At 48.5% G+C, this 12,500-nt stretch overlaps 1 protein-coding gene across 1 annotated transcript in view; it reads left to right on the top strand.

Moving 5' to 3' along the window:
• The window catches only part of LOC311119045 (transcription factor SPT20 homolog), a 41,071-nt gene that overhangs the window by 19,745 nt on the left and 8,826 nt on the right, over positions 1–12,500 (top strand). The window contains 6 exon segments of the mRNA XM_084193801.1: positions 5,517–5,631; positions 5,724–5,832; positions 7,334–7,417; positions 7,420–7,539; positions 7,915–8,039; positions 8,042–8,283. Coding sequence (XP_084049927.1) covers positions 5,517–5,631; positions 5,724–5,832; positions 7,334–7,417; positions 7,420–7,539; positions 7,915–8,039; positions 8,042–8,283 — 795 coding nt within the window.

Here is a 12,500-nt window from a genome sequence, read left to right as displayed (position 1 = left end):
AATTCTTGATGGAAACCTGTTTCAGTCTTCCAGAGATTTGAGACTGGGACGGAGGTTCACCTTCCAGCAGGACAATGACCCTAAGCATACTGCTAAAGCAACACTCAAGTGGTTTAAGGGGAAACATTTAAATGTCTTGGAATGGCCTAGTCAAAGCCCAGACCTCAATCCAATTGAGAATCTGTAGTATTTTTTATTTTTTATTTTTATTTCACCTTTATTTAACCAGGTAAGCCAGTTGAGAACAGGTTCTCATTTACAACTGCGACCTGGCCAAGATAAAGCAAAGTAGTGCAATAAAAACAACACAGAGTTACATATGGGGTAAAAAACATAAAGTCAGAAATACAACAGAAAATATATATACAGTGTGTGCAAATGTAGCAAGTTATGGAGGTAAGGCAATAAATAGGCTATAGTGCAGAATAATTACAATAGTATTAACACTGGAATGCTAGATGTGCAAGAGATTATGTGCAAATAGAGATACTGGGGTGCAAAAGAGCAAAATAAATAACAATATAGGGATGAGGTAGTTGGGTGGGCTAATTTCGGATGGGCTGTGTACAGGTGCAGTGATCGGTAAGGTGCTCTGACAACTGATGCTTAAAGTTATTGAGGGAGATAAGAGTCTCCAGCTTCAGAGATTTTTGCAATTCGTTCCAGTCATTGGCAGCAGAGAACTGGAAGGAATGGCGGCCAAAGGAGGTGTTGGCTTTGGGAATGACCAGTGAGATATACCTGCTGGAGCGCAGACTACGGGTGGGTGCTGCTATGGTGACCAATGAGCTAAGATAAGGCGGGGATTTGCCTAGCAGTGATTTATAGATGGCCTGGAGCCAGTGGGTTTGACGACGAACATGTAGTGAGGACCAGCCAACAAGAGCGTACAGGTCACAGTGGTGGGTAGTGTATGGGGCTTTGGAGACAAAACGGATGGCACTGTGATAGACTACATCCAATTTGCTGAGTAGAGTGTTGGAGGCTATTTTGTAAATTACATCGCCGAAGTCAAGGATCGGTAGGATAGTCAGTTTTACGAGGGCATGTTTGGCAGCATGAGTGAAGGAGGCTTTATTGCGAAATAGGAAGCCGATTCTAGATTTAACTTTGGATTGGAGATTCTTTATGTGAGTCTGGAAGTTGAGTTTACAGTCTAACCAGACACCTAGGTATTTGTAGTTGTCCACATACTCTAGGTCAGACCCGTCGAGAGTGGTGATTCTAGTCGGGTGGGCGGGTGCCAGCAGCGTTCGATTGAAAAGCATGCATTTAGTTTTACTAGTGTTTAAGAGCAGTTGGAGGCTACTGAAGGATTGTTGTATGGCATTGAAGCTCGTTTGGAGGTTTGTTAACACAGTGTCCAATGAAGGGCCAGATGTATACAAAATGGTGTCGTCTGCGTAGAGGTGGATCTGAGAGTCACCAGCAGCAAGAGCGACATCATTGATATACACGGAGAAAAGTGTCGGCCCAAGAATTGAACCCTGTGGCACCCCCATAGAGACTGCCATAGGTCCAGACAACAGGCCCTCCGATTTGACACATTGAACTCTATCTGAGAAGTAGTTGGTGAACCAGGCGAGGCAGTCATTTGAGAAACCAAGGCTATTTAGTCTGCCAATAAGAATGCGGTGGTTGACAGAGTCGAAAGCCTTGGCCAGGTCGATGAAGACGGCTGCACAGTACTGTCTATTATCAATCGCGGTTATAATATCGTTTAGGACCTTGAGCGTGGCTGAAGTGCACCCGTGACCAGCTCGGAAACCGGATTGCATAGCGGAGAAGGTACGGTGGTATTCGAAATGGTCGATGATCTGTTTGTTAACTTGGCTTTCGAATACTTTCGAAAGGCAGGGCAGGATGGATATAGGTCTGTAGCAGTTTGGATCTAGAGTGTCACCCCCTTTGAAGAGGGGGATGACCGCGGCAGCTTTCCAATCTCTGGGGATCTCAGACGTTATGAAAGAGAGGTTGAACAGACTAGTAATAGGGGTAGCGACAATTTCGGCGGCTAGTTTTAGAAAGAAAGGGTCCAGATTGTCTAGCCCAGCTGATTTGTAGGGGTCCAGATTTTGCAGCGCTTTCAAAACATCAGCTGTCTGAATTTGTGTGAAGGAGAAGCGGGGGGGGCATGGGCAAGTTGCAGCAGAGGGTGCAGAGTTGGTGGCCGGGTTAGTGGTAGCCAGATGGAAAGCATGGCCAGCTGTAGCAAAATGCTTGTTGAAATTCTCGATTATTGTAGATTTATCGGTGGTGATAGTGTTTCCTAGCCTCAGTGCAGTGGGCAGCTGGGAGGAAGTGCTCTTATTCTCCATGGACTTTACAGTGTCCCAAAACTTTTTGGAGTTAGTGCTACAGGATGCAAATTTCTGTTTGAAAAAGTTAGCCTTTGCTTTCCTGACTGCTTGTGTATATTGGTTCCTAACTTCCCTGAAAAGTTGCATATCGCGGGGGCTATTTGATGCTAATGCTGTACGCCACAGGATGTTTTTGTGCTGGTCAAGGGCAGTCAAGTCTGAGGAGAACCAGGGGCTATATCGGTTCTTAGTTCTGTATTTTTTGAATGGGGCATGTTTATTTAAGATTGAGAGGAAATTACTTTTAAGGAACAACCAGGCATCCTCTACTGACGGAATGAGATCTATATCCATCCAGGATACCTGGGCCAGTCTACTGACGGAATGAGATCTATATCCATCCAGGATACCTGGGCCAGGTCAATTAGGAAGGCCTCCTCGCTAAAGTGTTTTAGGGAGCGTTTGACAGTGATGAGGGGTGGTCGTTTGACCGCGGACCCGTTACGGACGCAGGCAATAAGGCAGTGATCGCTGAGATCCTGGTTGAAGACAGCTGAGGTGTATTTAGAGGGTATGTTAGTCAGGATGATATCTATGAGGGTACCCATGTTTACGGATTTAGGGTTGTACCTGGTAGGTTCGTTGATAATTTGCGTGAGGTTGAGGGCATCTAGCTTGGATTGTAGGATGGCTGGGGTATTAAGCATATCCCAATTTAGGTCACCAAGCAGTACAAACTCTGAGGATAAATGGGGGGCAATCAATTCACATATGGTGTCCAGGGCACAGCTGGGGGCTGAGGGGGGTCTGTAGCAAGCGGCAACAGTGAGAGACTTATTTCTGGAAAGGTGGATTTTTAGAAGTAGAAGCTCAAACTGTTTGGGCACAAACCTGGATAGTATGATAGAGCTCTGCAGGCTATCTCTACAGTAGATTGCAACTCCACCCCCTTTGGCAGTTCTATCTAGACGGAAAATGTTATAGTTGGGGATGGAAATTTCTGAATTTTTGGTGGCCTTCCTGAGCCAGGATTCAGACACTGCTAGAACATCAGGGTTGGCAGAGTGTGCTAACGCAGTGAATAACTCAAACTTAGGAAGTAGACTTCTGATATTTATGTGCAAGAAACCAAGACTTTTGCGATTACAGAAGTCATCAAATGATAGCGCCTGGGGAGTAGGAGTGATACTGAGGGCTGCAGGGCCTGGGTTAGCCTCTACATCACCAGAGGAGTATGACTTAAAGATTGCTGTACACCAGCGGAACCCATCCAACTTGAAGGAGCTGGAGCAGTTTTGCCTTGAAGAATGGGCAGTGGCTGGATATGCCAAGCTTATAGAGGGGGGGGGGGGGGGGGGGTGAATAGTTACGCACGTTCAAGTTTTCTGTTTTTTTTGGTCTTATTTCTTGTTTGTTTCACAAACAAATATATTTTGGATTTTCAAAGTGGTAGGCATGTTGTGTAAATCAAATGATACAAACCCCCCAAAAATCAAATTTAATTCCAGGTTGTAAGGCAACAAAATAGGAAAAATGCCAAGGGGGGTGAATACTTTTGCAAGCCACTGTATACAGTGAGGGATTTAAGTATTTGATCCCCTGCTGATTTTGTACGTTTGCCCACTGACAAAGACAAGATCAGTCTATCATTTAAATGGTAGGTTTATTTGAACAGTGAGAGACAGAATAACAACAAAAAAATCCAGAAAAACCCATGTAAAAAATTGTATAAATTGATTTGCATTTTAATGACTGATATAAGTATTTGACCCCTCTGCAAAACATGACTTAGTACTTGGTGGCAAAACCCTTGTTGGCAATCACAGAGGTCAGACGTTTCTTGTAGTTGGCCACCAGGTTTGCACACATCTCAGGAGGGATTTTGTCCCACTCCTCTTTGCAGATCTTCTCCAAGTCATTAAGGTTTCGAGGCTGACGTTTGGCAACTCGAACCTTCAGCTCCCTCCACAGATTTTCTATGGGATTAAGGTCTGGAGACTGGCTAGGCCACTCCAGGACCTTAATGTGCTCCTTCTTGAGCCACTCCTTTGTTGCCTTGGCCGTGTGTTTTGGGTCATTGTCATGCTGGAATACCCATCCACGACCCATTTTCAATGCCCTGGCTGAGGGAAGGAGGTTCTCACCCAAGATTTGACGGTACATGGCCCCGTCCATCGTCCCTTTGATGCGGTGAAGTTGTCCTGTCCCCTTAGCAGAAAAACACCCCCAAAGCATAATGTTTCCACCTCCATGTTTGACGGTGGCGATGGTGTTCTTGGGGTCATAGGCAGCATTCCTCCTCCTCCAAACACGGCGAGTTGAGTTGATGCCAAAGAGCTCGATTTTGGTCTCATCTGACCACAACACTTTCACCCAGTTCTCCTCTGAATCATTCATATGTTCATTGGCTAACTTCAGACGGCCCTGTATATTTGCTTTCTTGAGCAGGGGGACCTTGCATGCGCTGCAGGATTTCATTCCTTCACGGTGTAGTGTGTTACCAATTGTTTTCTTGGTGACTATGGTCCCAGCTGCCTTGAGATCATTGACAAGATCCTCCCGTGTAGTTCTGGGCTGATTCCTCACCGTTCTCATGATCATTGCAACTCCACGATGTGAGATCTTGCATGGAGCCCCGGGCCGAGGGAGATTGACAGTTATTTTGTGTTTCTTCCATTTGTGAATAATCGCACCAACTGTTGTCACCTTCTCACCAAGCTGCTTGGCGATGGTCTTGTAGTCCATTCCAGCCTTGTGTAGGTCTACAATGTTGTCCCTGACATCCCTGGAGAGCTCTTTGGTCTTGGCCATGGTGGAGAGTTTGGAATCTGATTGATTGATTGCTTCTGTGGACAGGTGTCTTTTATACAGGTAACACGCTGAGATTAGGAGCACTCCCTTTAAGAGTGTGCTCCTAATCTCAGCTCGTTACCTGTATAAAAGACACCTGGGAGCCAGAAATCTTTCTAATTGAGAGGGGGTCAAATACTTCTTTCCCTCATTTAAAATGCAAATCAATGTATAACATTTTTGACATGCGTTTTTCTGGATTTTTTGTTTTGTTATTCAGTCTCTCACTGTTCAAATAAACCTACCATTAAAATTATAGACTGATCATTTCTTTGTCAGTGGGCAAACGTACAAAATCAGCAGGGGATCAAATACTTTTTTCCCTGACTGTAGAAGGGTGTGTGTGTGTGTTTCTTTATTTGACAGATTTCTATCCCAGTATAAGGGTGTGTATGAGCGGGACGTGAAGTGCCAGGTGAAAATGTCTCATAACTCAGGCATCATGGGACAGAACCAACTCTCACCCAGCAGAGAGACAGAGGTACACACCACAACACACTATAGAACCAACTCTCACCCAGCAGAGAGACGGAGCTTGTTGTTGATTCACCTGATGTCTTTGTGTGTCCCCAGGTGGATGGTCTATCAGCCTTGGTTCAGTCATCAGGTGTGTTGGGGAAGGGGTTGAAACACCGGCCTCCCCCCATCAAACTACCCTCCGGGTCGGGCAGCAGCTCCTCAGGTTACCCCCTCTCTAACCAGCCTGGAGGTCTGGGGCTGATTCTGATCTCATTCCAGAAAGTTGTTGTTCTCTACTTCACATCTGATTGGTGCTCCTACTTTCTCCCTCCTCTCTCCATCCCACCCGCTCCTCTCTCCATCCCTCCCCTCCTCTCTCCATCCCTCCCCTCCTCTCTCCATCCCTCCCCCTCGTCTCTCTATCCCCCTCCTCCTCTCTCCATCCCTCCCCTCCTCTCTCCATCCCTCCCCTCCTCTCTCCATCCCTCCCCCTCCTCTCTCTATCCCCCTCCTCCTCTCTCCATCCCTCCCTCTCCTCCTCTCTCCATCCCTCCCTCTCCTCCTCTCCTCCTCTCTCCATCCCTCCCTCTCCTCCTCTCTCCATCCCTCCCTCTCCTCCTCTCTCCATCCCTCCCTCTCCTCCTCTCTCCATCCCTCCCCCTCCTCCTCTCTCCATCCCTCCCTCTCCTCCTCTCTCCATCCCTCCCTCTCCTCCTCTCTCCATCCCTCCCCCTCCTCCTCTCTCCATCCCTCCCCCTCCTCCTCTCTCCATCCCTCCCCCTCCTCCTCTCTCCATCCCTCCCCCTCCTCCTCTCTCCATCCCTCCCCCTCCTCCTCTCTCCATCCCTCCCCCTCCTCCTCTCTCCATCCCTCCCCCTCCTCCTCTCTCCATCCCTCCCCCTCCTCTCTCTATCCCTCTCCTCCTCTTTCCATCCCTCCCCCTCCTCCTCTCTCCATCCCTCCCCCTCCTCCTCTCTCCATCCCTCCCCCTCCTCCTCTCTCCATCCCTCCCCCTCCTCCTCTCTCCATCCCTCCCCCTCCTCTCTCTATCCCTCTCCTCCTCTTTCCATCCCTCCCCCTCCTCCTCTCTCCATCCCTCCCTCTCCTCCTCTCTCCATCCCTCCCTCTCCTCCTCTCTCCATCCCTCCCCCTCCTCCTCTCTCCATCCCTCCCTCTCCTCCTCTCTCCATCCCTCCCTCTCCTCCTCTCTCCATCCCTCCCCCTCCTCCTCTCTCCATCCCTCCCCCTCCTCCTCTCTCCATCCCTCCCCCTCCTCCTCTCTCCATCCCTCCCCCTCCTCCTCTCTCCATCCCTCCCCCTCCTCCTCTCTCCATCCCTCCCCCTCCTCTCTCTATCCCTCTCCTCCTCTTTCCATCCCTCCCCCTCCTCCTCTCTCCATCCCTCCCTCTCCTCCTCTCTCCATCCCTCCCCCTCCTCCTCTCTCCATCCCTCCCTCTCCTCCTCTCTCCATGCCTCCCCCTCCTCCTCTCTCCATCCCTCCCCCTCCTCCTCTCGCCATCCCTCCCCCTCCTCCTCTCTCCACCCCCCCCTCCTCCTCTCTCCATCCCTCCCCCTCCTCCTCTCTCCATCCCTCCCCCTCCTCCTCTCTCCACCCCCCCCTCCTCCTCTCTCCATCCCTCCCCCTCCTCCTCTCTCCATCCCTCCCCCTCCTCCTCTCTCCACCCCTCCTCCTCTCCCCCTCCTCTCTCCATCCCTGTCTCCAGGTAACCTGTATAGTTCAGCGCAGGCTACCAGTGGTCTCCTCAAGTGTCCTACGCCCCCCCCAGGAACAGGCCCCGGCTCAGTCAAGCCCAGTCTCTGAGTAGGAAGCACTCTCTGGAGCTGGGGCAGGGGTTACAGGTCGGGGGGCAGTTGGGACAGGTGGGGCTGTTGTCTCCAGCAGCCCTGTCTCCATTGGTATCAACACAGAGTAAGTGCCTAACCAGTCTGTCAAACATTGTCAGTCGATCAAACATTGTCAGTCAGTCTATGAAACAGTCAGCCAGTCCCTCTCTTCTCTCCCCCTCTTCTCCCTGACCTTCTCTTCTCTCCCCCTTTTCTCCCTGACCCTCTCTTCTCTCCCCCTCTTCTCCCTGACCCTCTCTTCTCTCCCCCTCTTCTCTCTGACCCTCTCTTCTCTCCCCCTCTTCTCCCTGACCCCCTCTTCTCTCCCCCTCTTCTCCCTGACCTTCTCTTCTCTCCCCCTCTTCTCCCTGACCCTCTCTTCTCTCCCCCTCTTCTCCCTGACCCCCTCTTCTCTCTCCTCTCTCTCTCGCGCTCTCTCTCTCTCTCTTTCCTCTCTCAGGATCGGGGACATCCAAGCCGTCCACCCCCTCCATCACCCCTTGTTCCACCCCTCATCCCCCCGACTCCCTCCTCTCCCTCCCTCCCTCTGTCACCTCCACCCCTCTGGACCCCCAGCCCCTCCTGTCTCCCTACCCCCCCAGCCCCTCCTGTCTCCCTCCCCCTCCCAGCCCCTCCTGTCTCCCTACCCCCCCCAGCCCCTCCTGTCCCCCTACCCCTCCCAGCAGCAGCTGTCCCTGTCCCAGGCTCTGCCTGTAATAACCATCCCTCTACCCACCATGGGAACCTCCATCACAACGGGAACCACCTCCTCTCAGGTCATGGCTAACCCTGCTGGACTTAACTTCATTAACGTAGTGGGATCTGTCTGGTAAGGACCTACATACTCTAATCTAGTTGTTCTCAAACCTCTCCTCGGGGGACCCATAGTAGTTCGATATATTTGAACTATTCCAGAGCTAGTGAAACCTGATTCCAATCGTCATTCAAGCCCTTGACTAGGTGAATCAGGTAAGCTAGTTCTGGGCTACCACAATATTGTGAAAGGTCTGGGGATCCCTGAGGATAGGTTTGAAAACCACTGCTCCGATCTACATACTCTGTCTGGGTTTCTCTGTAGGCACTAGGATCTGTCTAGTAAAGCTTCTGATTGGAGACACTAGATTCAGCCTTGTCTGAGGTATACCTTAGTCTCTTTCAGTCTAGTCTCTAAGCCTTGTCTGAGGTATACCTCAGTCCCTTTCAGTCTCTAAGCCTTGTCTGAGGTATACCTCAGTCCCTTTCAGTCTAGTCTCTAAGCCTTGTCTGTCATTTTACCTCAGTCCCTTTCAGTCTAGTCTCTAAGCCTTGTCTGTCATTTTACCTCAGTCCCTTTCAGTCTAGTCTCTAAGCCGTGTCTGAGGTATACCTCAGTCCCTTTCAGTATAGTCTCTAAGCCTTGTCTGAGGTATACCTCAGTCCCTTTCAGTCTAGTCTCTAAGCCTTGTCTGTCATTTTACCTCAGTCCCTTTCAGTCTAGTCTCTAAGCCTTGTCTGTCATTTTACCTCAGTCCCTTTCAGTCTCTAAGCCTTGTCTGTCATTTTACCTCAGTCCCTTTCAGTCTAGTCTCTAAGCCTTGTCTGTCATTTTACCTCAGTCCCTTTCAGTCTAGTCTCTAAGCCTTGTCTGAGGTATACCTCAGTCCCTTTCAGTCTAGTCTCTAAGCCTTGTCTGAGGTATACCTCAGTCCCTTTCAGTCTAGTCTCTAAGCCTTGTCTGAGGTATACCTCAGTCCCTTTCAGTCTCTAAGCCTTGTCTGAGGTATACCTCAGTCCCTTTCAGTCTAGTCTCTAAGCCTTGTCTGAGGTTTACCTCAGTCCCTTTCAGTCTAGTCTCTAAGCCTTGTCTGTCATTTTACCTCAGTCCCTTTCAGTCTAGTCTCTAAGCCTTGTCTGTCATTTTACCTCAGTCCCTTTCAGTCTAGTCTCTAAGCCTTGTCTGTCATTTTACCTCAGTCCCTTTCAGTCTAGTCTCTAAGCCTTGTCTGTCATTTTACCTCAGTCCCTTTCAGTCTATCCTCTAAGCCTTGTTTGTCATTTTACCTCAGTCCCTTTCAGTCTAGTCTCTAAGCCTTGTCTGTCATTTTACCTCAGTCCCTTTCAGTCTCTAAGCCTTGTTTGTCATTTTACCTCAGTCCCTTTCAGTCTAGTCTCTAAGCCTTGTCTGTCATTTTACCTCAGTCCCTTTCAGTCTCTAAGCCTTGTCTGAGGTATACCTCCGTCCCTTTCAGTCTAGTCTCTAAGCCTTGTCTGAGGTATACCTCAGTCCCTTTCAGTCTAGTCTCTAAGCCTTGTCTGAGGTATACCTCAGTCTCTTTCAGTCTCTAAGCCTTGTCTGTCATTTTACCTCAGTCCCTTTCAGTCTAGTCTCTAAGCCTTGTCTGAGGTATACCTCAGTCCCTTTCAGTCTAGTCTCTAAGCCGTGTCTGTCATTTTACCTCAGTCCCTTTCAGTCTAGTCTCTAAGCCTTGTCTGAGGTATACCTCAGTCCCTTTCAGTCTAGTCTCTAAGCCTTGTCTGAGGTATACCTCAGTCCCTTTCAGTCTAGTCTCTAAGCCTTGTCTGAGGTATACCTCAGTCTCTTTCAGTCTCTAAGCCTTGTCTGTCATTTTACCTCAGTCCCTTTCAGTCTAGTCTCTAAGCCTTGTCTGTCATTTTACCTCAGTCCCTTTCAGTCTAGTCTCTAAGCCGTGTCTGAGGTATACCTCAGTCCCTTTCAGTATAGTCTCTAAGCCTTGTCTGAGGTATACCTCAGTCCCTTTCAGTATAGTCTCTAAGCCTTGTCTGAGGTATACCTCAGTCCCTTTCAGTCTAGTCTCTAAGCCTTGTCTGTCATTTTACCTCAGTCCCTTTCAGTCTAGTCTCTAAGCCTTGTCTGTCATTTTACCTCAGTCCCTTTCAGTCTCTAAGCCTTGTCTGTCATTTTACCTCAGTCCCTTTCAGTCTAGTCTCTAAGCCTTGTCTGTCATTTTACCTCAGTCCCTTTCAGTCTAGTCTCTAAGCCTTGTCTGAGGTATACCTCAGTCCCTTTCAGTCTAGTCTCTAAGCCTTGTCTGAGGTATACCTCAGTCCCTTTCAGTCTAGTCTCTAAGCCTTGTCTGAGGTATACCTCAGTCTCTTTCAGTCTCTAAGCCTTGTCTGTCATTTTACCTCAGTCCCTTTCAGTCTAGTCTCTAAGCCTTGTCTGAGGTATACCTCAGTCCCTTTCAGTCTAGTCTCTAAGCCTTGTCTGAGGTATACCTCAGTCCCTTTCGGTCTAGTCTCTAAGCCTTGTCTGAGGTATACCTCAGTCCCTTTCAGTCTCTAAGCCTTGTCTGAGGTATACCTCAGTCCCTTTCAGTCTAGTCTCTAAGCCTTGTCTGAGGTTTACCTCAGTCCCTTTCAGTCTAGTCTCTAAGCCTTGTCTGAGGTTTACCTCAGTCCCTTTCAGTCTAGTCTCTAAGCCTTGTCTGTCATTTTACCTCAGTCCCTTTCAGTCTAGTCTCTAAGCCTTGTCTGTAATTTTACCTCAGTCCCTTTCAGTCTAGTCTCTAAGCCTTGTCTGTCATTTTACCTCAGTCCCTTTCAGTCTAGTCTCTAAGCCTTGTCTGTCATTTTACCTCAGTCCCTTTCAGTCTATCCTCTAAGCCTTGTTTGTCATTTTACCTCAGTCCCTTTCAGTCTAGTCTCTAAGCCTTGTCTGTCATTTTACCTCAGTCCCTTTCAGTCTCTAAGCCTTGTTTGTCATTTTACCTCAGTCCCTTTCAGTCTAGTCTCTAAGCCTTGTCTGTCATTTTACCTCAGTCCCTTTCAGTCTCTAAGCCTTGTCTGAGGTATACCTCCGTCCCTTTCAGTCTAGTCTCTAAGCCTTGTCTGAGGTATACCTCAGTCCCTTTCAGTCTAGTCTCTAAGCCTTGTCTGAGGTATACCTCAGTCTCTTTCAGTCTCTAAGCCTTGTCTGTCATTTTACCTCAGTCCCTTTCAGTCTAGTCTCTAAGCCTTGTCTGAGGTATACCTCAGTCCCTTTCAGTCTAGTCTCTAAGCCGTGTCTGTCATTTTACCTCAGTCCCTTTCAGTCTAGTCTCTAAGCCTTGTCTGTCATTTTACCTCAGTCCCTTTCAGTCTAGTCTCTAAGCCTTGTCTGAGGTATACCTTAGTCCCTTTCAGTCTAGTCTCTAAGCCTTGTCTGAGGTATACCTCAGTCCCTTTCAGTCTAGTCTCTAAGCCTTGTCTGAGGTATACTTCAGTCCCTTTCAGTCTAGTCTCTAAGCCTTGTCTGAGGTATACCTCAGTCCCTTTCAGTCTAGTCTCTAAGCCTTGTCTGAGGTTTACCTCAGTCCCTTTCAGTCTAGTCTCTAAGCCTTGTCTGTCATTTTACCTCAGTCCCTTTCAGTCTAGTCTCTAAGCCTTGTCTGAGGTATACCTCAGTCCCTTTCAGTCTAGTCTCTAAGCCTTGTCTGTCATTTTACCTCAGTCCCTTTCAGTCTAGTCTCTAAGCCTTGTCTGTCATTTTACCTCAGTCCCTTTCAGTCTAGTCTCTAAGCCTTGTCTGTCATTTTACCTCAGTCCCTTTCAGTCTAGTCTCTAAGCCTTGTCTGTCATTTTACCTCAGTCCCTTTCAGTCTAGTCTCTAAGCCTTGTCTGTCATTTTACCTCAGTCCCTTTCAGTCTAGTCTCTAAGCCTTGTCTGTCATTTTACCTCAGTCCCTTTCAGTCTAGTCTCTAAGCCTTGTCTGTCATTTTACCTCAGTCCCTTTCAGTCTAGTCTCTAAGCCTTGTCTGAGGTATACCTCAGTCCCTTTCAGTCTAGTCTCTAAGCCTTGTCTGTCATTTTACCTCAGTCCCTTTCAGTTTAGTCTCTAAGCCTTGTCTGTCATTTTACCTCAGTCCCTTTCAATCTAGTCTCTAAGCCTTGTCTGTCATTTTACCTCAGTCCCTTTCAGTTTAGTCTCTAAGCCTTGTCTGTCATTTTACCTCAGTCCCTTTCAGTTTAGTCTCTAAGCCTTGTCTGTCATTTTACCTCAGTCCCTTTCAGTCTAGTCTCTAAGCCTTGTCTGAGGTATACCTCAG

The sequence above is a fragment of the Coregonus lavaretus genome, assembly GCF_964263955.1.
Source record: "Coregonus lavaretus genome assembly, contig: HAP1_SCAFFOLD_513, whole genome shotgun sequence".
NCBI classification, from domain to species: Eukaryota; Metazoa; Chordata; class Actinopteri; order Salmoniformes; family Salmonidae; genus Coregonus; species Coregonus lavaretus.
Note: the sequence above shows the minus strand (reverse complement) of the source record. Positions and strands in the feature narration are given on the sequence as shown.